This window comes from Cephus cinctus, unplaced genomic scaffold (genome assembly GCF_000341935.2).
Source record: "Cephus cinctus unplaced genomic scaffold, Ccin1 Ccin1_scaffold0215, whole genome shotgun sequence".
Taxonomy (NCBI): domain Eukaryota; kingdom Metazoa; phylum Arthropoda; class Insecta; order Hymenoptera; family Cephidae; genus Cephus; species Cephus cinctus.
The window spans coordinates 527,275-552,137 of NW_014332933.1; the positions used below are offsets into that span (position 1 = coordinate 527,275).

Below are 24,863 nucleotides of genomic sequence, written 5' to 3' on the forward strand. Positions count from 1 at the left end.
TAATAATTCGATAGCGGATAAGACTTATTTTTCACGTAATTTGACGTAAGAATATCATGAATCATTGCAGCCTTGGTACACGTGTTAAATATCGGGGATGTTACGACACGTCCAAAAACTACTTGAAAATCTTACATTGGTTCGAGAGCTAATTTTTATTAGTGAATTGCGTTCCGATAAATCCAGCTAATCTGATGTTAAGATAGGTATACCGTCAAACAAAAAACCTGGTAATGTCAAACGAAATTTTCAATGTCAATGAAAGCGATGAAACTTTCTTTTTTGTTTATTAATAAGGAATAAATTCTCAGGAATCGCTCTCGTGAACATGAATCCTTCGATATCTATAAGCCTCAGGAGTATGAATTTTGTTTCATAGACTACATTTTCTTTGTAGTATAAATGTTCATACAAAAGAAACTCACGCAATTACTTCCAAATCCTGGCAAGTAGTTAGTTTAAGAATCGTAAGGTAATTGAACGCATACGTACTTGGGTTGAGCTATTGAAATATTTGAGAAATGTTATATGTGAAATAGGATTTAATTTTCAATGCGCAAGTATAATCGAAAGTCAATGTTTGGAACTCTCCAAATACAAATGTCAACACGGAGGCATAAATTTTGCGTATTCGTTGCCTTTCGTTTTGTAAGTTTTACGTTTTTTTTTTTTTCTATGTTGAACTTGAATCGACGATATCAAAAGGAGCACAGTTTGGTGTCCATGTATTAATGAAAAACTATGATTCCAATTCTTGGGTTGGAATTAAATTCCTCAGGTATCCTATGAAGTCCTACTTTTGATAATGTCAATTTGACTGATACAGATTTGCCATAGAAAACTTGTCTCGGATTGAAGTGAGGGTTTATATTTATTTGCAATTATATTTGTAAGTCGAAGAAGATGAAGAATACTACAGTTCTTTCCACGATGCGAATGGTCTCGTGCGTTTTGCGTGTCTCGTGCTCGTCAGATACTTCTATTTTGTACTTCAGGAAAATTTAGGAGACGAATCAATGTACTGAAACGCGAAGAAAATGTAAACTCAAGTAATAACGATAGAAGAAAAAAACACAGGGAATGAGTGAAAAGGAGGCGAGCGAAATACGAATTGACGTTTACGAAACGGTTTATGTGTGAGCTGTACAACGGAGCAAATAAGAATAAAAGTTAATATTCTAAATCCAACGTGGTTAATTAATATATATACAGTCCAATTTCGTTATAAGCCCGTAGCTGAAGCTGTAGGGGAATCAATTCTAAAAATGATGGCTCCCCTACAACTGCCTTTAATAAATTTGGTCAAGACTATTCGTCATAAGTCGTTAGTTTTACTCGGATATGTACATATAACTGACATTTGGCTAAAGGTTTATAACGAGATATACGTCTCATACTCGAATAAGATTTAGAGTGAGACAAGCTTCCGACCTCGAAAAAACGAAGAATGGTGAGGAAGGAGTTCAGAATGGCTGGACTTATTCGAGATTGGACTGTGCTTACAATTAGTAGTTTAGTGTAATTGTTTTGTGTTGCTTTGAATCCAGTTTAGAGCAACACGATAACGTTACAATAAACTCATTTACCCTATATCCTGCTTTCCGAAAAAAAATGTTGGCTATTATTAGATTTCTTTGTTTGCATTCGGTCCATTGTATTGTAGAGCCGTACGTTTTGTTTCGCTTATGCTAATACACAGTGCAAACTGACATAAACGGAGTAATTCAGAATCTCTTAAAAATTGGTGTGTAAATGACCTAATACGTGACAAAGTTGATCGCTGATGATGACTGAAGAAGATTTTTGGACTTTCTTAATGGTGATGTTTTTTATCGTAATAGATATTTCATTGAGCTGAATAAAATCTAACCTCCCTGATAATCGTTTATTTAAATAGCATTATAGATAAGGAAGCGTAATGTGTCACACTAATGCAGTAAAACATTAAAGTGTCGTCAGTATTAGAGACATTCTATTTCTCATCACATACGATATAATTTTTCTATCAAGTGACGGATTCTGTTAAATTAAATTCTAAGCAGGATTTATTCAAATTTTAAGTTCGATATACCTGCTTGGATAACTTCTATGTGAAAAGGTAGGGTCTGTAAACACTAATCTCTTCGGGCATTACCGAGCTATACATCTGAAAGCCCTCTAATGCAATTTTCATACATAAATATTAATGAGGGATTCTGCCATTGATTTCAATAGTTAATGTCTTTTGCATTTAAAGGTACATTTTAAAAATTATAAGGATGGATAAAGAAGAGAAGAGCAGTGAAATACAGAATCAAGATGAAAGTACTGAAAATGAGATTGGAAGATGTATTTCTCTTGAACACAGGTATTTCATGAATTTTATATATTCTCTGTTAGGACAGGCATAAAACTTATTTACTTTTGTATCTATAGAATAGGTGATGTCATGGATGGAGAGTTTTGTTCTCCGTTAAGAAATACAGAATATTATGATAGTTCCAAACGAACAATGCAATATATTCCGGGGCGTGGATTTTCTAAATATGATAATGCACTCAGGAACCTTATACCATTACGTCCTAAATTGAAGTATGTATAGTGGTAGCATTTACTAGATATAAGGTATAATGTACGAGGCTAATGGGATTAAAGGAATATTTTACAGAAAACAAGAAGCAATGCCCATAGATAACGTAGGTTTATTTTCATTCATTACATTTTCCTGGCTCTCAAAATACATGTGGAAGGCTTTTCGGCAAGGAATTACATTGAAGGATTTGCCTGCTGTTTCACCTTATGATGGATGTGAATATAATGGAAAGAGGTTGTTCACAATAAAGCAATTGAACTATTTCAACTCTTAAACTTTGGTTTCTGAGCATAGCATATCTATATGTTCATCACTCTTCATTTATACTTATCACTGAATTGTTTGCAATATTTAGGCTGGAATTATTATGGAACGAGGAGCTGAGCAAATTTGGACATGAAAAAGCATCTTTGACTTCAGCAGCATGGAAGTTCATTCGTACAAGGATTTACATTTCTTGCAGCTTGTACACTGCATCTCTTATATTGGGATTTATAGCTCCTGTATGTTTATTTTATCTTGATTTATTCTAAATATGATCTGACAGACTAACATTACATTTTGATGCAGACACTACTAATGCGAAGATTGCTAATCTTCGTACAGACTTCCGACGGAAATATCCAGGAAGGAATAAAATGGGCTCTACTCTTAACGTTATCTGAATTTATTCGCATACTAATATTTTCCTCGATGTGGGCTATGAATTACAGAACAGCACTAAGATTGCGCTCTGCATGCCTAATCGTGTGTTATAGAAAAATCATTCGACTGAACAACTTGGGCAATAAAAGCATTGGGGAGGTGATGACAAAAATTGAAATTAGCATCATGTAAATGACAGTTTATCAGCAATCAAGAATTTTTATTTATCTAAAATGATTGCAGTTACTTAACGTGTTTTCTAACGACTCGCAGAGAGTATTTGATATGGTTATTCTCGGTCCTATGGTAATCGGTGGTCCCATAGTTACCATATGCGGCGTATTTTACATTTTATGGATCCTAAGTCCAATGGCCTTGCTGGGGATGATCGCATTTCTGATATTTTATCCTTGTCAGGTAAGAGTGCAGAGGTCACTGAAAGTTATATTTATATGACTCCATATACCGATCTGATTTGCAGTATATAATTTCACGGACAACTAGTTATTATCGAGGGAAAGCCGTGAAGGTCGGCGACTCGAGAATCAGACTGATGAATGAGATACTACAGTGCATAAAGTTGATAAAGATGTATGCATGGGAGAGACGCTTCAGTGAAGATCTTATTGGTCAGTGCTTGATCATATCTAACGAGTAATAATTATAGCCAGCAATTTGCTGCTACATAGTAACGAACTGCTTCTCCCTGTAGGTATTAGAAAACAAGAGCAAAGTTTACTTTTGAAAACTGCCTATTTCCAGAGCCTTAGTGTATCACTGGCACCCACAGTGCCTGTTATATCGGCCATTGTAACCTTCCTGTCGCATATTGCCGCCGGAAATAACTTAACGGCCGCAGAAGTAAGTGAGAAGTGGAAGGCACCTGTAGTTCTTCAATTCTAATTCATTTCGGCATACAAAACATTTCACATGATCATTATTCGCGTTTTAGGACGAAATTCATGCTGCCATTCATTCAATAACGGAATATCTTTCCAGGCTTTTCCAATTTGCACATTTTTTGGAAATCAGATGAAGCAGGCCCTCTCGAGAATTAAGGATTGGACACAAAATGTTGTCGATGCTCTCATAGCCTTTAGCAGATTTAAGGTCTTGCATAAATTTATGTTTTACTTAATTTACTTTGCTTCACAAATCCAGTATGTTACCTGGGTCTTATCAATACTTAATGTCAATATTTGCTAGTAGATTTCCCCTTAAATATTCTTGTTTTTGTAGTAATATTACATTGGATATACAGATAAAATGCCGGCTTTGTTCGAAAAAATAGTCTAGTTTAAAGAGTAGAAGGACAGAAGTGATAGCATTTTCTCAAACTTTTTATCAGATGCCCGTATTTAGATCCTAGATTTCCATTTCCTGTATCAGTCATCAGTCACGCATACGCACAACACACATATTCACACACATATTCATTGAAATAACAGGAAGTGGACATGAATGAGAATTGGTACAATTCGTAAATTGTTTCAGGTATTCCCACTTTTGACCTTCCTCAATTCGCAGCTTCGTAATACATTCAACATATTGCAGATGGGTGTCGCTAATATATTTGATGCCATGATATCATTTCGCCGATTCAAGGTCTCAGCTATTCGTATCGTGTGCGAAGTAGCTAATAATTACCGATGAGTTTTCCTCAATGCAACTATGCGTAGCTTCTTTTTTACCTCTATTCATACACTTTTTCTATAAAAGCTCGTGCTATCGTCTATTTATAAATAATCTCCTCAATTAAATTTAAATAACAATCATTGAAAAAAATAGAATCATCATTTATAAATGAACAGCCTTCTGTACTTCATTATGCAGCTTATTCCAATTATTATTGTTCGTGAAAATTATAAGCTTATACAACGTTTACTGTGTATTTTTCAGGGAGCGAAATCAATGGAAGAAATTCGTTAATGCATTTGGCACTGTGTCAATTCGTCAACAAATTCTAAGACTATGTACATTTCTATTCTTCGTTTCTGCTTTAATGGCTTCAATTTTGTTTGTAATGTTGGTCTTTGCCTATTTGTCCTTGCTTGCTTCTTCTTGTGCTTGTAATCGAGTATGGAGAGTATATTCGGTAAATTTGTCATTTCTTTAAAGTATCTAATTAATAAGTTAAATCTTTAATTTGAAATTTCTTGAGTTTGCTATTACTAATAAATGCTACAGTGTTTAAATTCCTCCACTCTCGATAATGTACTTATTAGGTAGAAAATTAACGCAATAATGTATGTATAGAGTTTGCTGCTACTTGAAGAGGGTAACTGCTTGATTTTAAAGCCAACTATTGAAGCACAAGCTGTCGGTATTGTCCACGGAACATTTGTTTGTACTTTCTTTGAAAATCAAGAAGATAAATCAACTGGCTCAAAGCGAAAGAAGAAGTAAGTCTGGTTTAGTCAAGTTAGTATTCCACTTATGAAGTCGTAAGGTATACTCTGTGTTCTTGCAGAAAGAAGGTCCACACGAATCAGAAGAGCGAGAATGAAGAAACTGAGAGATTGAGAAATTCAGTAAATGTGAAGCGAATAGAAGTTCTTCAAGATATTTCTTTTGAAGCATCCAAGGGACAATTGATTGGAATCTGCGGTCACGTTGGCAGTGGAAAATCGAGTTTGTTGCTTGCAGCGTTGGGACAATTGAGGATACACTGCGGTCAAGTGATGAGGGATGGTTCTTGTGCTTTTGTTAGTCAAGAAGCGTGGATCATAAATGCGACTCTGCGCGAAAATATCTTGTTTGGCGAGCCCTTTGAATCTACGCGTTACTATAAAGCACTTTTAGCCTGCAGCTTGGGTCAGGATCTGAATATGTTGCCAGGTGGAGATCAGACTGAGATCGGCGAAAGAGGCATTAATCTCTCTGGAGGACAGAAACAGAGAGTAGCTCTTGCCAGAGCTTTCTATGCAGATAGGTATATTAAGAATATGTATGTATAAAAATAAAAATTAGGTTTTTTAACACTTTTTTACCTCTTCCACAGGGACATTTATCTTTTGGATGATCCTTTGAGTGCTGTAGATGCTCACGTAGGTATCCATATTTTTGACAATTTGATATTAGATGCTCTTAAGGATAAAACCGTCCTGTTCGTCACGCATCAAGTTCAAGTATGTGATAATTTTAATTGATGTCTTAATGTCTTAAGTTGACATAACAATTGGATAATAATTTTTATAGTATTTAAACCGATGTGATGATATTTATATGCTGCGGGAAGGCAGGATAGTCGAACATGGAACTCACGGGGACCTCATGAAACTTGATAAGGAGTATGCGATGATGATCAAGACCATTCAGGCGGAATCTGAGAGTAATCTTGCAGAGTAGGTTTATTGGATAGTTTTTTAGGATATTTTCTTAACTATTTTTTTTGCGTGTAGACAGGAGAATAGCGAACCGGAAGAGACGGAGACAGGTGGAGATAAAGTAGAAAAATTGAAAAGTATAGACCGAACTTTGAGTTCAAATTCTCAAGCAAATGTGAAGGCTCCAGAGAAAGTGGAGAATGCTGGTTGGTCAACTTTGAAATACATTCTGTAGAAGATTGTTAATACTCATCTCTGTAATGTTCTGAACTTTTTGAAGGAACTGTTTTAATGGTACCTGACAAAGTGGAACGTGGTAGCGTCAAGGCTCATACTTATCACATGTACGTCATATCAGCAGGTGGTTATTTCGCCTGTTTTCTGGTAGTCCTGGCATTTTTCTTTAACATTGGCAGCACGGCTTTTAGTAATTGGTGGCTAGCAAATTGGTTGAAGATTGGTGGTGGTGTAAGTAATTGATCTGAAACGTGTCTTCTGAAAATTGTATATTAAGTTGAATTAATTGCATAATTTGAACAACAGAACGAGACTGTGATTATCGGCAATGAAACAATACCTTCGAATAATATAAACGACAATCCAGATTTTAATTATTATCAGACTGTCTACGCTTCATGTATTGTCGTTATATTGGTAACGAGTTTACTACGTGGTTTGGCAATCACACAATTCACTATAAACGCATCTACGACATTGCATAATGCAGTGTTTAAAAAAATTATCCAAGCTCCAATGAAATTCTTTGAGACTACCCCAAGTGGTAGAATACAAAACATGTTCAGTAGAGACATGGACGAAGGTGAGCTTCCATGTCGAATGATGTAGGTCATGGAATATATTTCGAACATTAATAAAATATGATTTATAGTGGATACCAGGTTACCCATAACGCTGGAGGGTATTATACAAAATACCTTTATTGTCCTTTTTGCTGTTCTATTTATATGCATGGTCTTCCCGTGGTTCACAATACCGCTGATATTTCTAGCTGCGCTTTACTACTTCATCAATGCAGTCTTCAGGTGAAATCATGTAAATTAATCAGAAGACAAAACAATTTTACATTTTAGAATGCTATGAATTTTAGGGTAGCAATTCGCGACCTCAGGCGGATTGAAAACTCATCGCGATCACCGATCTTCAGTTTTCTCATGACTACCACACAGGGACTGAGCACCATCCGTGCTTTTGACAAACAAAATGAGTGCTTGGCAAAGTACGCAAACGAGAAATATCTATAACATCTTCAAGATATAACTGAGGTGCTCGTCATTATAATAATTTTGTTTTTTTAGGTTTCAAGAATTGTTTGATTTAAACAATTCCTCGTCATTTCTCTGTAATATAGCTATGCGCTGGCTCGCAGTGAGATTTGATGGCTTAGCTGTGTTGTCTATTAGTATCACAGGTTTTTTCGTGATCGGCATGAAAGATCAAGTTTCGCCAGCCCTCGCGGGTTTGGCTTTGACTTACTGTGCCCATATTTCAGGCGTTTTTCAATACTATGTCCGATTGATATCAGAAGCCGATGTTCGATTCATAAGCGTTGAAAATATCGAGCATTACATTAAGGTAAATTTCATGTTGACGATCGATACTTTAATTAGACTAATTATTAATGAATTAATTTTCCGTTTAGACCTTAGAGAGCGAAGAACAAAAATATACAAAAACAAATAGAAAGTTACCTGTCAATTGGCCAACTAGAGGTGAAATTAAATTTCGAAATGTTCAAATGAGATACAGGACGGGTTTGCCTTTGGTATTAAATGGAATTACTTGCACTATCACAGCGGGGGAAAAAATCGGTATGATTTAATGAATCAACAGCTTAGATTATTATAATAGTATTTTAGTTCAACATATGATAAATATTGTTAGGTATCGTCGGTAGAACTGGTTCTGGCAAAAGCTCGGTAACAGTTGCACTATTCAGATTGGTTGAGTTGGCTGGTGGAAAAATAAAAATTGACGACGTGGACATAACAACAACAAGCTTGGATTTGTTGAGAAGCAAATTGTCGATCGTGCCGCAAGATCCAATACTCTTTAGCGGAAGTATAAGGTACGTAAAAAGTTGTATTATAGCAATAACAATGTCTTACAACAAGTATTAAAGTATTCTCAACTTCATGTATTTACCCTAATTTGTAGATCCAATTTGGACCCATTTAAAATACACGAAGACACCGAGATCTGGGAGGCCCTTGAAAAGACGAAATTAAAAAGCAGGATAGAGTCCGTTTCCGCTCAACTGAATGCCCCCGTTGGATTTGGGGGAGATAACTTGAGTATGGGAGAGAAACAGCTTCTGTGCTTAACCAGAGCTTTATTACGACGCAGCAAAGTAATATTTCGCTAATGACGTTAATGAAGCTAATTTATTTGCTCTAGATTCTGCTTTTTCAATGTTTCTATTTTTCACAGATTCTTGTACTGGACGAAGCAACGGCTGCGGTGGATCCCGAAACGGAAATAGCTGTTCAAAATACGATACAGCAAGAATTTTCAGGCTGCACTGTGCTTACGATTGCACATAGATTACAAACAGTCCAATATTGCGATCGTATTTTGTTAATGAATAATGGAATGATTCTCGAATTTGACACGCCAACTAACTTGTTGAGTAATCCATACTCTGAGTTCAGTATGATGATGGCTGCTGCTGAGAAAGCTGTACGAGGATGTTAAAGAAGGTGAAAAAGCAATGCTACAAAGAAAGATTACCTATACAATTTGCAAAAACATAACAAAAAGTATTATACTTAGTTTAAGCACGCCGGACTATGTAAGATATTTCAATGAATTCAAGGTCCACAAGACGCAGAGTTACATATTTTATTATTGTCATTTAGTGGATATAGATTATTATATAAAAAACATTTTTTTAGTGAAATTATTTTATTATTACGACAATAAATACGTCAAGTGCCTTGCATATCAATTCGTAGCTACAACCGGAAATGACTTGGTAAGATTAAGGAACTTCCCCTAGGTTAAAAAGGAAATTGTACTGTCTTTTTGACCGATAGAAGAATGATAGGATCTTCCTGGTGCTGCGGATTCCGCGCGCTGTTAACCTCCGTGCACCATGGCCGAGTTTTGAAATATTGATCTTCAGGCATGAGAAGGGACTGTCACTGCTCATGCTCAGCATCTCAGCTGGCTGTACGTTCTAGCCCCACCAAAATCTTCGCCACCATGCCGCCAGCTTGTTGTTACTAAGATGTTTATCAATCGTTGATCTTTAACGTTATTTTATGTGAAATGTAGTTTATTCGATTTGCCTTAACGGCAGAGTTTTTCGTCGGCTGAACGGTTGAAAAAAAGGTGAGCATCTAGCAGTCTATAAGCATTCCTATTCTTTCCCACTTTTCGGACGGCCTGTCGAATGGGCTCGGCGAATGTGTCCCATTTTTTTTTTACATGAGAGAGTGTCAGCCAATAATGAGCACATGGATGACCAAAAAAATTGAGAGCTCCACTTGAGGGTGCGACATGTGTGAATATCTTTAAACATTCATTATCTTCTATTTATAAAAATCCTTTTACCGCATTCTGCGCGAATTACAAAGGCACCAAATCTTGCTTCTTATAACAAGTATTTATAGCTGTATTCAATGACACGTTCCGATAGAGACAGTCCCCGTTTTATAATCGAAGAAATAAATCTAATACCGTAAAGATAATAAAAATGACATCCTAAAAACAATGACGTAGATGTAGATGGCTTATATTGTTAAATAATTTTTCAGCTAATGTTTTGACAATAATAAAGGTGAAATTAAAGTTGCGGCGGCGTGAGTATATACATGCTTCAAGTGTTCTATATACGCTTAACGTGTATGTGTATGTGGTCAATGTGTTTTATGTGCGTTGAACTATTGGTAAAAAAAAAAATAAGAAAAATTACTAGAAGAATTCAAAGACAAAGAAAAGAGGAGAACGTCGATTCCTTGAATTTTCGAATGGAGTAACATTACATCTAAATAGAAGTTGGGTCCTTAAGAGAGTTCCACCTCGTTGATCGTTCTAGATTTCTAGATGACAGTGTACGTTCCTCCCCCATCGTTACAAGTATCTTTAGTGACCTCGTTTGGTGTATTCCTCGTTATCTAAATCCCTGTTTTACCTACTTTTTAAAAAATAAATTAAATATACAGATTCTCCAAAATAATGTATTACATTAGATGTTAGATAGGAGTTGCGTTCTTGAGGAACATCCGGTTCATTGAGTGCGTTAAGAATATAGAGGATGTAAAGGAAAATGAAAATCGCAAATCTTTTCCAAGTATATTGCTACTAAATAGCTGAGTGTCTTTAGCACGCGATGAAAAAAAAAAAAAAAATTGTATAACGTGCAGGATGAGTTCCTCGAGTCCTGTGGCTATGTTACTATTTGATAATCTCAAATCCTCTGATAACTCGTAAGGATCCTTAAGGGACTGATAACTCACTATTTTTTAGGCCTCACCATTGCGAACATAATCCCTATTATGATGTTGGGGCGCAAGCAGAGCCTCAAAGGGGAGCCCGTCCTGGCCGATTACGGTCCAGAGGAATCCCTCAACGAAAGTGCTGACATCGAATGGGTAAATAAGGTTGGTCATGGAGGAAAAATGAAAGTGAAACTCAGACAGCAGTAATTCTCTATTATTTCCTCATCTCTCCACTTGGCCGATGCTTTCAGCTCTGGGTCAGAAGATTAATGAGGTTCTGCGCCCTGGTTTCCTTGGCATCAGTTTGCCTCAACACTCCGAAGACCTTCGAGAAGGTGCCGCCGCTTCAGTATGTCACCTTTATTTGCGACCTCATAGTTACCTTCCTATTTACTGCCGAAATGATAGCCAAAATGCACATCCGTGGTATCTTGAAGGTAACTTCAATCCTGCGCTTGATATCTACCTTTAGGTTATTTAACAACTTAGATCTAGAGTTCGATGACTCTGTTGCAGGGAGAGGTGCCTTACCTGAAGGATCATTGGTGTCAATTCGACGCGAGCATGGTGTTCTTTCTATGGTTGTCTGTTATCCTACAAATGTTCGAGATGCTTGGCTTTGTTCTCAAGTTCAGTTACGCTTCCATTATGCGAGCTCCACGTCCTCTGATCATGATACGATTTCTTCGCGTCTTCCTCAAATTCTCCATGCCAAAGTCTAGGATCAATCAGATCTTCAAGTAACAGTCATTTGAATTACATTGGTCTGAATAAAGAGTCTTTGGATATTTACCGAAGCTAATCCGTTCCACTTTCAGACGGTCGAGCCAACAGATCTACAACGTGACCCTGTTCTTCCTATTCTTCATGTCTCTTTACGGCCTACTCGGAGTCCAGTTCTTTGGCGAGCTGAAGAATCACTGTGTCCTAAACAACACCGATCCTAATCGCATAACCATAAACAGCATGGCCATACCTGACACCTTCTGTTCCACCGACCCCGAGTCCGGATATCAGTGTCCCGAAGGAATGATGTGCATGAAATTAGAACTCTCTCGGTACATTATGGGATTTAATGGATTCGATGAATTCGGTAAGAAATAAATTAACCGATCCTTCCACGTGATAGGTATCTGATACAGAAGAACTGTGAGAAAGTATTACAATGATTTCAGCAACAAGTATCTTCACAGTCTACCAAGCTGCCTCTCAGGAAGGATGGGTCTTCATCATGTACAGAGCAATCGACAGTTTACCAGCGTGGCGGGCAGTTTTGTATTTCAGTACGATGATCTTCTTTCTTGCCTGGCTCGTGAAAAATGTTTTCATCGCTGTGATAACAGAAACGTTTAACGAGATAAGAGTGCAGTTTCAACAAATGTGGGGCGTGCGTGGACACATAAGTAACAGTTCGGCTTCTCAGGTAAATGTTTGAGACGTTTTATTGAATTGAAAGAAGCGCCGGAGAAAATAGGCGAACGAATAGGAAACTGTGAATCGATTTGTCCCTAAGAGTGACGCATTCTTTTAGATCTTGACTGGAGACGACAATGGCTGGAAGTTGATAACGCTCGATGAGAATAAACATGGTGGACTCGCGTCTCCGTTGTGTCATGCGATTCTTCGCTCGCCGCATTTTCGTATGGTTGTCATGTGCGCCATTTTGGCGAACGGCATCACCACGGCCACAATGAATTTTAAGCACGACGAGAGACCACGTCATACCTATTACGATAATTATTACTATGCCGAAATCGCTTTCACGATATTCTTGGATCTCGAGACGCTCTTCAAAATTTGGTGCTTGGGCTTTCGCGGCTACTACAAACATTCCATACACAAGTTCGAGCTGCTACTTGCGATTGGCACGACAATACATATAATTCCGTTCTTTTATCTCTCGGGATTTACCTACTTTCAGGTAACTTTGAAATTCCCATGAAAAAGCAATGACGCTCGATAATGTATATTAAACGGATTTCTTCCTTCTTTTGAACAGGTTCTGAGAGTGGTCAGACTCATAAAAGCTTCACCCATGCTGGAGGATTTTGTCTACAAGATCTTTGGACCTGGCAAAAAATTGGGCAGCCTCATTATATTCACTATGTGCTTGCTGGTCATATCTTCCAGCATTTCCATGCAGCTCTTTTGCTTCCTCTGTGACTTCACGAAATTCGAAACGTTTCCCGAGGTGATTGTAGGAAATATTGAAGCGCCGCCGGATAAAAGGATTATCAGAATCCTTCTCTGACCTTCTCATCTTTCCGACAGGCCTTCATGTCCATGTTTCAAATCCTGACGCAAGAAGCATGGGTGGATGTCATGGACGAAACGATGCTCAGGACACACGAAACAATGGCGCCATTCGTAGCCGTGTACTTTATTCTTTATCATCTGTTTGTCACGTTGGTGAGAATAATAAATTGTAGAGGAACCAAGAGCAACGGAAACTTTCGTCCTTTTGCATTTGAACAAAAATTACTTTGTCGACACCTCCGCAGATTGTGCTGAGTCTTTTCGTTGCTGTGATCTTGGATAATTTGGAGCTCGACGAGGACATCAAGAAGTTGAAGCAGCTGAAGTTTCGTGAGCAAAGTGCCGAGATCAAGGAGACTCTACCGTTTAGATTACGAATTTTCGAAAAATTTCCTGACAGTCCGCAAATGACGTGTCTCCACAAAGTCCCGTCTGATTTTAATTTGCCAAAGGTGCGCGAGAGCTTCATGAGACAATTCGTTTTCGAGGTAGAAGACGACGAGAACGAGGGCGCCAAGAAAATCAACGAAACCTTCGACTCGAAAATGGTGTATCGCAAGCAGCGACCAGTTAAGATTTTAAATAATCCGCCAAAAGTGAGAAACGTCGTGACCAGTCTTAAGGAAGCAGCAGTAACGTACATCATAAAGTAAGTGCACTGTACCTAAGCTGCGATCGAATGACTGACTATAAAGTCTCTTAATTATTCCAGCGATTCGAATAATCAAAGGTTGATGCTGGGAGATTCAGCAATGATACCAGTGCCAGGCAAAGGCCTCCTGAAGCCCCAAGGAACCGTGAGCAGTGCCAAGCAACTGCGGATAGATCAAAAAAAGTATATGGGAGAGAAAAATAATAGATCCGAACGTACCGAATAGACGCTAACGATTTTTCCTGAGCTCGATTCTTGTTCGCAGGTCAATTAGACGAAGTGTCCGTAGTGGCTCCATAAAGCTGAAGCAGACCTACGAGCATCTGATGGAGAACGGGGATATCGGTGCGATAAACAGAGTAAGCTCATCTCGCAGCAGGCCTCACGATCTCGACATAAAGCTGCTGCAGGCCAAGAGGCAGCAAGCTGAAATGAGAAGGTATATCAGAGAAGCGTAGGACGCCGATGCCGACGTCGGCGTCGGGTCTGTCGTTGATTATGATCAAATTTGACGCGTTCGACGGTGAACTCTGGTCTCAGGAACCAACGCGAGGACGATTTGAGGGAGAACCATCCGTTCTTCGACACGCCCCTGTTCGCGGTACCTCGCGAGAGCAAGTTTCGAAAGATCTGCCAGCTGCTCGTCTATGCCCGGTACGACGCAAGATTGAAAGATCCGTTGACCGGGAAGGAGAGAAAAGTGCAGTATAAGAGTTTACAGTGAGTACGTCGTGTGGCACGCATACCGAGAACAAAGAGAAATAAAAGTAAAAAAAAATATTAAAAAAGAGAAAGGAAAAAAAGTATCAGAATGAAAATTTCGCCGCGCCAGTCCTCTAACTGTCGCACACTCTTGAAGTGGAATTCGCATTTTAAGAATCTGTCATGCCTACTTTACGGTCTCAATCACGGGAATCGCCCTTTCTTAGCAATTTTCTCGGATTGGTCACGTACTTGGACTGGGTTATGATATGCGCCACCACATTCTCCTGCATATCCATGATGTTCGAAACTCCGAGGTACCGCGTTATGGAAGTGCCGGCCCTACAGATCGCCGAGTACGGCTTCGTGATCTTCATGAGCATCGAGCTAGCTCTGAAGATCCTGGCCGACGGGCTTTTCTTCACACCTAAGGCTTACATCAAGGACGTAGCTTCCGTTTTAGACGTGTTCATTTACGTGGTAAGGATCTCATCCGTATCTCGATCACACGAGCTTTCCGTGATATATATGTATTTATATCGAGTTTTTCGAATCTCGATCCCCGCAAGACCGACGGGTTTCGTCCTTGTATTCTCTCCTCTGACATTTTTTCAGGTAAGCCTCGTTTTTCTCTGCTGGATGCCAAAGAGCGTCCCGCCAAATTCCGGGGCGCAGCTGCTTATGATTCTGCGCTGCGTAAGGCCGCTCAGAATATTCACCCTGGTCCCTCACATGAGAAAAGTTGTCTACGAACTCTGTAGAGGATTCAAAGAGATCCTGCTGGTAGATATTCCTGCATCCTCCTCTTCGTAAGCTCTAGTCAAACACAAGATCAACTGCTCTCTAGGTATCCACCCTCCTGATATTGCTGATGTTCGTCTTTGCGAGTTACGGGGTCCAGCTTTATGGCGGAAGACTGGCACGTTGCAACGATCCGACCATCCTGAGGAGGGAAGATTGCGTCGGGGTTTTCATGCGAAGAGTCTTTGTTACCAAGATGAAACTTCAACCTGGACAAAACGAAAGTTATCCATCCATACTGGTTCCGCGAGTCTGGTAAATTATTTTTTATTTTCTCTTACAGTTCTTCCCTTCAAAATATCAGGACCAATTCTTTCAGGGCGAATCCACGAAGATTCAATTTTGACAATATCGGGGATGCGATGCTCGCACTTTTTGAAGTTTTGTCGTTCAAAGGATGGCTCGACGTCAGGGACGTCCTCATTAAGGCTCTTGGTCCTGTAAGTTTCCCATACTTTATCTAAGTCATCTATGTCAAGTTCTGACCTATTCCTTCTTTTTATTTTAGGTCCATGCCATTTATATCCACATTTATATCTTCCTCGGATGTATGATCGGTCTGACCTTGTTCGTCGGCGTGGTTATTGCTAATTATTCAGAGAATAAAGGCACAGCTTTGCTCACAGTCGATCAACGACGCTGGTGAGATGTTAGAATCAGTTGTAAAACATTACTGAGTATAACGATAATAAAAAATTACTGTGCAAATTACAGGTGTGATCTTAAGAAGAGGTTGAAAATCGCTCAGCCACTACATTTGCCTCCCAGACCAGATGGCAAGAAATTTCGAGCCTTCATTTATGACATCACACAGAATATTTATTTCAAAAGATTCATCGCCGTCATGGTCCTAATAAATAGTGGTCTTTTATGCGTTTCGGTAAGAATTCCCCAGTCCGAGGTTGTCATGTTGTCATGTTACTTCACTGGAATCACTTAGTCTATTAATATTTTAACATTCAAGTGGAGAATCGAAGAGGAACACACGGAAGCTCTAGCAACCGTCTCCACCATATTGACGCTGGTTTTTCTGGTTGAAGTCATCATGAAGAATATAGCGTTTACACCACGAGGCTATTGGCAGTCCCGCAGAAACAGATATGACCTCTTAGTCACTGTCGTTGGAGTCATTTGGATAGTCATTCATTGTACCATGAAAGTAGGTAGTCCAAGTGTTCCTGCTTTTGAATGGTGAACCGTTCAATATTTATTTCCCTTGTCCATAGAACGACCTGTCATACGTCATTGGATTTATGGTGGTGATTCTGCGATTCTTCACTATTACTGGAAAACATACCACACTAAAAATGTTAATGCTCACCGTGGGAGTATCCGTTTGTAAAAGTTTCTTTATCATTTTTGGTATGTTTCTCTTGGTATTTTTTTACGCCCTGGCGGGAACGATTATCTTTGGAACTGTCAAGTACGGCGAAGGAATTGGCAGGTAAAAGTATTGATTTTATAGTTTTATTTTGTATGTGAACTTTTTCTTATATTAAAAATACCTTATTACAGACGAGCCAACTTTGAGTCACCTGTCACTGGAGTGGCTATGCTCTTTCGTATAGTCACTGGCGAGGATTGGAATAAAATTATGCACGACTGCATGGTGCAACCGCCATATTGTACACCCGCTGCTAATTACTGGGAAACGGATTGCGGAAACTTTCATGCGTCTCTCATATACTTTTGTACATTTTACGTTATCATTACGTATATCGTTCTCAATTTACTAGTGGGTAAGTTGTTTGGCAATAATCGATACGATTTATTTCTCACTGTCTTCATCGTTGCAGCTATTATCATGGAGAATTTTTCTTTATTCTATTCTAATGAAGAAGACGCGTTACTATCTTACGCTGATATAAGAAATTTTCAAAATACCTGGAACGTCGTTGATATTTATCAACGGGGCGTGATACCAGTCAGACGGGTAACTTTTGCAAGTTATATATTTATTGATTGAACGATTTCATTTGCATTGTTAAGGGGATATCATAAATTTCGTAATTTTTTATTCAGGTCAAATTTATACTACGTTTATTGAAAGGACGACTGGAAACAGATCCACAAAAAGATAGATTGCTTTTTAAATACATGTGTTACGAATTGGAACGACTACACAATGGCGAGGATGTAACATTTCATGATGTCATCAAGTGAGTAACATCGTTCTCCTTTTTCATCAATAAAGTTCACAGTTATATTATCTTTGTTTCAGCATGTTGTCCTATAGGTCGGTTGACATTAGAAAAGCTCTTCAGTTGGAGGAGCTTTTGGCGCGTGAAGAATTTGAATATATAATAGAGGAGGAAGTAGCCAAACAGACGATTAGAACATGGCTGGAGGGATGTCTTAAGAAGATACGAGCAGTTGGTGTAAATAATTTCAGTATCAATTTTTTGCCAAAAAGTATATTACAACAATGTTCATTACAGAAAACGCAAAATAATTTAATTGCGGGCTTACGAGCGACAAACGACGCTGTGACTCCGGCTCAAGATCACACAGAGGAGAAGGGTAAAGAAACCAGTGTCGATCGCGAAGAAGAGACTGACGTAAAGGTAAAGGTAAAATATCGCGAATTTGATTCATAGAAAATTTTTGGAAATTATATACTCTCTTGTTTTCAGGACGCCGAGGGTCTCAGGCATAGAAGCAAAAAGCCTATAGTGCTACCAAGATCGGACAGTATAGGAAGTGGATCAGGCCGGAAGTATCTTGCTCCAACATTATCCGATCCAGCATCGGTGCGAACGGAAAAGGAGAAAATAGCCGTCTCGAAGAAAAGAAATAGCCGACCCTCCCGTTAGTATACTCGTCTAAAATATCTCCTTATCAAACTTTTGTTCACATAAAAAATGATTCTACATTCTCATTGTTTCTTAGCGGTCGTGAAAAACAATTTACCACACTTGACAGAAGGTACAGAGCAAAGCAAACAGCGGGAGACGCTCAGTGCGAAGACGACAACACCAAAAGTCTCCAGCGTGATGCTTGAGGTGAGAGAATGGTGGCGCGAACAGCTCGCCTACAGTACAGAATCCAGCGAGGAAGAAAATTGATGATCTGTGAGGGACTCTGCATAAAGTAGAAAATTAAAAATTAATAATGTTCCAACTATCGAGAAGTACATGAGTGTGCGTACGCAGGATATTGAAGTTAAGAGAAACGTTCTGTGTTATGCGTAAATTTTGTACAATGCACAGACGTACTGATGGTTGCAGGAAGTGAGGTCTCCTATGGATCGAGCTTTAAATTATAGGTATACGACGGGCAGAAGATCTAGAGAATTGTTAGTATAAAAATAGAAGAGAACCAGTCAGGTTTTTCTTTCGAAATTTTGCTGGACGGGTATGTATTTGTTTGAAGAATCATGGTGACTCGATTGGATTAACATATTTATGAAATACTCAGGTTTTGCAGAGCTAGGTGATAACGTGTATTATCCGACGAATCTTTATTAGGCGGACGTATTAGTGAAAGGCACTTTTCTTTCGTTAAACCAAGAAAAATGATAAGACGTGAGAAAGTGCGATTCGCGTGTTTGCAGACATAATAAGAATTGAGTGTATTATATGATTATTAAACGATAAAGTTTTGTAAGTCGTCCACCATGGAGTGGCTGGGTAACCAAGGAGTAAAACAAGACAGGAGGAAAGAACGTTCAGGTAGCGATTAGGAAGAGTAATTTATAAGAGTATGTAGATTTTGTACGAATTGCGGCGAAGCACTAGATAGTAATTTAAGGTTGAGGTGGTTGAGGTTGAAAAGGGCAACTGTTAGTACAATGAGCACTGGATACGATTCGACAAAGTCTCTTAGCGATGGAAACGGTCCGGCTCCTTTTAAGAGTTTAAGGAACTTTATGAGTTAAGTCGATTAGGTGTTATTAAACGTTGCAGACTGAGTGATTAGATTTTGTATGGTACTAATTACTAATGTTGGGTCTGAACTTCCTTTGTCACTGAAGACACATTTGCCAATGAGATCTGTCAAATTCATTAATGAAAACCAAATGAAACCCAATGAAAAAGGATGCTATGTCTTCATTGAATGAGGTTAAAACTACAATGGCCGTTTGAATCTAAGTGTCAGAACTATTGTAGTCAGTCGAGTATTAGATAATTGTAGTACATCGTAGATGTAGGGAATTGTTCGTCTTGTTTGTAGGAGAAAAAAAAAAAATAACATAATTGGATCTCGAACGGTCTATTGTGATTCTTGTGACAAGAAAGGAGGGTAATTTTTATTATGTCGTCAATTCCCAATATTTTCCTAGTTTGCATTAAAAACCGCGAGAGAATCCTAGGTCTACTAGCTTTCATTGAATTTATTTCTTACATCGTAATGAGAATTTTTTACGTGAAAAATGACCGTCCCAGACCTTGCGTTTTGACACTGTGAAATATTTAATCGAGCAGATTGTTAATTGTCAAAACATAGGAGAAGGGTAACAAGGTTGAAGAGCCGAAGGGTTAATGGGTGAGGCGATTGAAAAGCAAAAGAAAGAGCATCAAAGTTAATAATAAAAGTTGTGCGAAGAAAAAGAAAGAAAGAATCTCTCGTGGAAGAGAAACCAATTGGAGGAAATACATCGATCGTATTTCAGACCCAGCCTAAATGTTAGCTAGTGATAATAATATGAGTATTATATATATATATATAAATATATATATACTATGAGTTGATTTTATATATATTTACATGAAAGCAGGAAGGAAAGCAGTAGAGATGTAAACTATATTACGTTTACGTTATCGTGATAAATGTTGATCATTGTTGCCTAGTTTATGTGCCAATGTGTTGTATTATAATGTATAGAGCTAATACATGTTATTATATATAAAATGACTAGAACGAGTATGATTCACCTTTGACATGAAGATAGGAAGAAGTTTTTGAAGAGGTTTTTAAGAGAACTTTTCTGAAAAAAAATGAAAAAATATATTTTATACATAGTCGACGACAATCTCATATGTTGACAATTATTGTTAACGACTGGCACTGGGTAAATTTAAGAATAATAATATGGCGGTTCTTCGGTAAAAAATAATTCTTATTCTTAATTGGCGTCAGTGTCGCTCTCATGTGTATCGTTAAATGAGGAAGACATTGTCATCTGCGAGCATCAGCTGATTCGCGTCTGTCATCTTGTTGACAGCAGCTGTCACCTCACCGAGTGTAAATTCTGGTGTGTGCTGATTGCTTATGTATTCATGAACTCTCGACATGGGTAATGTCTGGGTTCGCTGTTGTTGGAACAACTTGTGCAAACTTGTCCGGAATAATTTAAATCTGCACAAAAAAATTTACATAAAGGAGAAAGGCAATTCGACAACTTAATCTAGATACGGAATTAATCATCTACGTACCTTTCATCAGTAATAGTGGCTGATTCGGTTTCTTCGACAACCATGGTCTCGGAACTGGGACCGGAAGCCGTATCGTTCAATGGTGTTGATGCTTGCTTTTCACTTTGCGATCTCGTGATTCTCCTGACGGCGTCGTCCACGTGAGAATCATCGTCACTCTCGAAATTGTATGGATCTTGAGTACCGTCAGTGCTTCTGCCTTTCCTGGTACGTTTCTTTTTTCTTTGATCATCGTCATCATCGTCTTCGTCGTGCGAAACGGCACTGTCACGACGACGACGTTTCTTCTTCTCTTTTTCTAGGACGCGCTTGAAGTATGCAAATTGCACTAGTTCAATGGCTGCAAGTGCGTCATCGATAGTTACATTTTTTGATAGTCTGGCCTTCGCATGAGCCGTTGACAAACGAATGAGCGTTTCCAACGTACGTGCAGTGACTGGTTGAGTCTAAAATAAAACCCATTAGGACGTTTTGCTGACAATAATAATGTACGTGAGAAAGTTTTGCTGATGAACAGTGATTTAACGAACCCTGGCCAAATCGGACTCTACGGTTTCTTCTGAACGCAGTTTAGAATATTCGTCTGCAATGGTAGTACTAGCTTCTTCTGTTAGTTTTGGTTTCATGCAACGAGCAATATGAATATATTTCCGCATGAATTTGATACTGAGAATTTGATCCCTTGAAAAAATAATGTCTTCGTATTAAATCTATGATACAACAACTGCACGTTTAACAATGACTAAGAATGATAATAATGATGCAATACTTTTTAGCACGCGATTTCCCATGTAACAGTGGATCGTATTTTTCGAAGACTGTGGTCTCCGATTCCTCAGCCTCGACGCTATCCGGATTTTTTGTGGTCAACATGTCCACATTGCTATAGATGGGCAAAGCTTGACCATCTTGTTCTGTAGCACTTCGATATCTATGCATCCGCACTACGTGATCGCTGATTATGTGGTCCTGATCAGAATCAACCATATCCAGCATAACAAATAGTAAATCAAATCGCGAAAGTAAGGAATCTTGAAGTCCAATATTTTCCATAGGAGTTTTGTACTGGTCATACTGAAACATCAAGAAAAATTCGTCAATATTTTTTCGATTGCCGGCTCAGTGTTTTTTTCTTCTTAGATGTATAAAACGCTAGTAGCCAAAATTGATACCCTTCCGTAGACAGGATTAGCTGCGGCCAATACAGAGCATCGTGCGTTAAGACTTGCATGTATCCCAGCTTTAGCAATAGTCACTCGCCCTTGTTCCATCACTTCGTGAATAGCTGTTCTGTCTATATCTGACATTTTATCAAACTCGTCGATGCATATAACACCACGATCCGCTAGAACCATGGCGCCGGCTTCCAATCGTCTCTCGCCTGTTTCCTGGTCGACTGTTACAGCCGCGGTTAAACCAACTCCTGAGGATCCTCTGCCAGTAGTGGGTATAGCACGCGGTGCAGTGCACAGAACGTAACGCAACAACTGCGATTTCGCCACTGAAGGATCTCCAATGAGTAGCACGTTTATATCTCTGTTTATTATAATGCAACTTTTCAATCGGGTCTTAGAATTTTGACTTTGAGAATATTTATGTGTCTATTGTTACCCTCGAAGTCTAGTTCCATTCGGTAGGATTTTTTCGACACCCCCAAGCAGCAAACAAAGGATGGCTTTTTTTATATACTCGTGTCCGTAAATCGATGGTGCTAATGATTTACTCAGAAGTTCAAAAATATTCTGACACGGATTGATTTTCGCCAATTTTTTACACATTGCTACATCATCATGAGAAATTACCAAATTTGCCTCTTTATTCAATTGGGTTATATTGTTCGCTATCAGTATTGTTCTGCAAAGTGAAGAAACCTTTTTTTTTAACGAAATCTTAGGCAAGGATACAAATTTATTGAGTTAATTCATCCTTATAAGAACCTGAATGTTCCAGTGGTGTAGCCGCCTTGCTTCCCTGGTAAACATCGGTAATTGCCAACAATCTGAACCCTGTCTCCAGGCTTGCATAAATCTACTAAGTCGTTATCACAAATAATATCTACACTACGTGGTAATTGACCTGTTGGTGCTTTTTCAGGCATTTCTTGAATGGTTAATGTTTGATGATCTTTGTATGTGGAAAGGCCAAATTCTGTTTCCAATGGATTTCCATCATCATCCTGTAGGTAATAAAAGTTTTAATGAAAATTTATATAGCGCAATTCACATAGTCACAATAATCATATTGATACAAAGTATTACCGTAGTGGGGTATATAGCAGAACTTGGAAATGCATCAAAGGATGTTAAATCTGTATAAGCCCTCTCCATTATAGTTTTTGTTGCACTGCAATAATGAACGCTTCTGACAACTTTTGGTCTTACCAAAGAACCTGAAGTGAATACATATTTTTTAATATTAATAGTTTATTGTAAAAGCTAAAAGTGGTAATAACAATAAATTAGCATACATCTTGTAACAATGCCTTCAACGCAAACCAAACTGCCTAAAAATCTTGAAGTCAACGTTCTTGGTGTAACATGCTTATTGCCGAAACTTCCTTCAAAGCCAACAAAGAATTCAGTATTGCCTTTGGCATAATCTGTATCAATGCTCATAACAAACTGTTTCAGAGCACCATGAAATGCTACTTGTTCTTCGAAGGCATTATTCAACAAGCTAAATCACATAAGAGATATGTTATTTTACATATATTAAAGTATTAAATTAATTTGTTTCATTCAACAACATTGTGCCTTTACTACGTAGTAAAGATTACCTTGCAGCGCGTTCCGAATTTTTCCTCCTAAGATCATTGATATTTACAAAAAGGCGATATTTCTTTTCCTCGATCATATTTTTTACTAAATTCGCATAAATCCCTTGGTCCTCCTGGAATAATGAAAAAGTTTTAGAAACTATTCTAAACACCATGAATGACTACGGCACGCTGTAAATGCCGGTCATTCGAAAACCTCAAATCATTCACCTCATCGTCCAAGAAGTCTACATATTCCCTTTCGAGATCCTTTATTCTTTGATCTACCTCAACCACCTCCATTTTTATTAAATTTCACGTTCTCTTAGTTGTACAAGGCACTGAATTCACACAAAAACTTCAAAATACTTAAACGGATGACACAGAGTAACGCAGACAACCAGACTTCTGCAACTGTCTCTTGTTGCGTTATTTAGCGCGGGAAAACATCTCTAAACATAATCATAATCATGAACTATCCTGAACATAGTCGGTAAACCGAATAACTTTTTCCAGAGATGAGTGGGGAGATGCACAACGCAAATTTTCTATAGATATTTATCTATGATATTTCAAAATTTCTCTTTGAACTGTTCTCGGTCGTTTCATTTACCAACGAATTTCGCCATTCATTTTTTAATGTTCATTTTCGGCATGATAAGAGATAAAGAGTGAAAACCAATATTTCTATGCATTTTTTATAACTTTGAAATTTATTTAAATATACACATTTGTTTGCGCATTACGTCCATACAAATGTTTATGGTTCGGTTGGATGGAAGACCTTGCTGCCCCGCCTGTTTGTCCAGAACGGTTTGTGAGGGGCGGCAACTTTTTCCCCACCACCGAGCAATCCATTCGTTTTCGCTGCCTGCAATATCGGCTGGACCAGAGATTCTCCACAACTTACAACTGATTCCCAGAGCAACCCTTAAAAAGAAGCCGCTTATCAGATATTGCCTAAATCTTTTTTTTTGTAATCTTAAATTCAAATGTACAGTGTAAGCTCGATAAGATTTACTAAGGCAAAAGCCAGCACCTTATGTCTGCCTGTGTTAAGGAGTGCAGCGATGCGGTGCTAGCTTCCATCATTATTTAACAATAGTTCCAAGCGGAACTATGGTCCCAACATTGAGTACTAAAGAGAATTATTCCGGAACTGTTCGAAACACAACATGAAAACAAAACTGAAAGCCAGCTTCTTATGCATACCTGCACTGAAGCATATGGTGCGACTAGTATCCTTAATAGGTATTTTAACGATGTTACGTAGCAGAACTGTTGTTAAAACCTATCTGGAACTATAGAACTCCTCGAGA

At 38.4% G+C, this 24,863-nt stretch overlaps 3 protein-coding genes across 22 annotated transcripts; 2 read left to right on the forward strand and 1 right to left on the reverse strand.

Annotated features, from left to right (window-relative positions):
* Positions 1-141: 141 nt before the first annotated feature.
* Positions 142-9,502, forward strand: LOC107265327 (multidrug resistance-associated protein 5). Of its 9 annotated transcripts, none has more exons than XM_015734681.2 (25): positions 1,457-1,819; positions 1,898-2,098; positions 2,237-2,347; positions 2,416-2,571; positions 2,648-2,806; positions 2,928-3,075; positions 3,143-3,376; positions 3,461-3,634; positions 3,699-3,846; positions 3,930-4,078; positions 4,217-4,327; positions 5,474-5,619; positions 5,688-6,149; positions 6,219-6,345; positions 6,416-6,561; positions 6,619-6,749; positions 6,824-7,011; positions 7,087-7,363; positions 7,433-7,586; positions 7,652-7,780; positions 7,860-8,136; positions 8,204-8,372; positions 8,446-8,629; positions 8,719-8,911; positions 8,992-9,502. In XM_015734681.2, exons 3-25 carry the CDS (start codon positions 2,259-2,261, stop codon positions 9,253-9,255), a joined length of 4,215 nt encoding a protein of 1,404 aa, XP_015590167.1. In that variant the 5' UTR covers positions 1,457-1,819; positions 1,898-2,098; positions 2,237-2,258; the 3' UTR covers positions 9,256-9,502. The 9 variants fall into 9 exon arrangements, with proteins under 9 accessions (XP_024938071.1, XP_015590167.1, XP_015590166.1 ...); XM_015734680.2 differs by lacking the exon at positions 4,217-4,327 and adding an exon at positions 4,712-4,822; XM_025082300.1 differs by lacking the exon at positions 4,217-4,327 and adding an exon at positions 4,712-4,822 and having other exon boundaries at positions 1,906-2,098.
* A 140-nt stretch (positions 9,503-9,642) lies between these two features.
* LOC107265326 (sodium leak channel non-selective protein) lies at positions 9,643-20,268 on the forward strand. Of its 12 annotated transcripts, none has more exons than XM_025082293.1 (28): positions 9,643-9,894; positions 11,032-11,165; positions 11,255-11,440; positions 11,499-11,743; positions 11,822-12,096; positions 12,179-12,426; positions 12,535-12,924; positions 13,003-13,194; positions 13,275-13,412; positions 13,505-13,908; positions 13,972-14,094; positions 14,177-14,350; positions 14,452-14,631; positions 14,841-15,093; positions 15,229-15,396; positions 15,461-15,669; positions 15,734-15,854; positions 15,923-16,056; positions 16,129-16,294; positions 16,379-16,573; positions 16,641-16,858; positions 16,930-17,153; positions 17,211-17,347; positions 17,437-17,573; positions 17,636-17,792; positions 17,853-17,984; positions 18,048-18,222; positions 18,304-20,268. In XM_025082293.1, exons 2-28 carry the CDS (start codon positions 11,061-11,063, stop codon positions 18,477-18,479), a joined length of 5,262 nt encoding a protein of 1,753 aa, XP_024938061.1. In that variant the 5' UTR covers positions 9,643-9,894; positions 11,032-11,060; the 3' UTR covers positions 18,480-20,268. The 12 variants fall into 12 exon arrangements, with proteins under 12 accessions (XP_024938061.1, XP_024938062.1, XP_024938063.1 ...); XM_025082294.1 differs by having other exon boundaries at positions 17,636-17,786; XM_025082295.1 differs by having other exon boundaries at positions 17,636-17,786; positions 17,853-17,978.
* A 69-nt stretch (positions 20,269-20,337) lies between these two features.
* On the reverse strand, positions 20,338-24,015 carry LOC107265328 (DNA replication licensing factor Mcm3). Its single transcript, XM_015734684.2, has 11 exons — positions 23,776-24,015; positions 23,566-23,678; positions 23,257-23,465; positions 23,048-23,178; positions 22,727-22,965; positions 22,401-22,643; positions 21,962-22,325; positions 21,559-21,863; positions 21,320-21,470; positions 20,790-21,235; positions 20,338-20,712 (listed from the first exon to the last, which is right to left on the reverse strand). Exons 1-11 carry the CDS (start codon positions 23,845-23,847, stop codon positions 20,514-20,516), a joined length of 2,472 nt encoding a protein of 823 aa, XP_015590170.1. The 5' UTR covers positions 23,848-24,015; the 3' UTR covers positions 20,338-20,513.
* Positions 24,016-24,863: the final 848 nt, after the last annotated feature.

Bases quoted from the DNA above. Each gene is read 5' to 3' on its own strand.
- LOC107265327 (XM_025082303.1), top strand. From the start codon at position 2,259: ATGGATAAAGAAGAGAAGAGCAGTGAAATACAGAATCAAGATGAAAGT. The intron at 3,377-3,460 runs GTGATGACAAAA...AAATGATTGCAG, and splicing joins GCAATAAAAGCATTGGGGAG to TTACTTAACGTGTTTTCTAA. The intron at 7,364-7,432 runs GTGAGCTTCCAT...TATGATTTATAG, and splicing joins CAGTAGAGACATGGACGAAG to TGGATACCAGGTTACCCATA.
- LOC107265326 (XM_025082286.1), top strand. From the start codon at position 11,061: ATGATGTTGGGGCGCAAGCAGAGCCTCAAAGGGGAGCCCGTCCTGGCC. The intron at 16,574-16,640 runs GTAGGTAGTCCA...CCTTGTCCATAG, and splicing joins TCATTCATTGTACCATGAAA to AACGACCTGTCATACGTCAT. The intron at 17,793-17,852 runs GTAAATAATTTC...TGTTCATTACAG, and splicing joins AGAAGATACGAGCAGTTGGT to AAAACGCAAAATAATTTAAT.
- LOC107265328 (XM_015734684.2), bottom strand. From the start codon at position 23,847: ATGGAGGTGGTTGAGGTAGATCAAAGAATAAAGGATCTCGAAAGGGAA. The intron at 23,179-23,256 runs GTATGCTAATTT...TATTCACTTCAG, and splicing joins TGAAGGCATTGTTACAAGAT to GTTCTTTGGTAAGACCAAAA. The intron at 22,966-23,047 runs GTAATACTTTGT...TATTACCTACAG, and splicing joins CTGCTATATACCCCACTACG to GATGATGATGGAAATCCATT.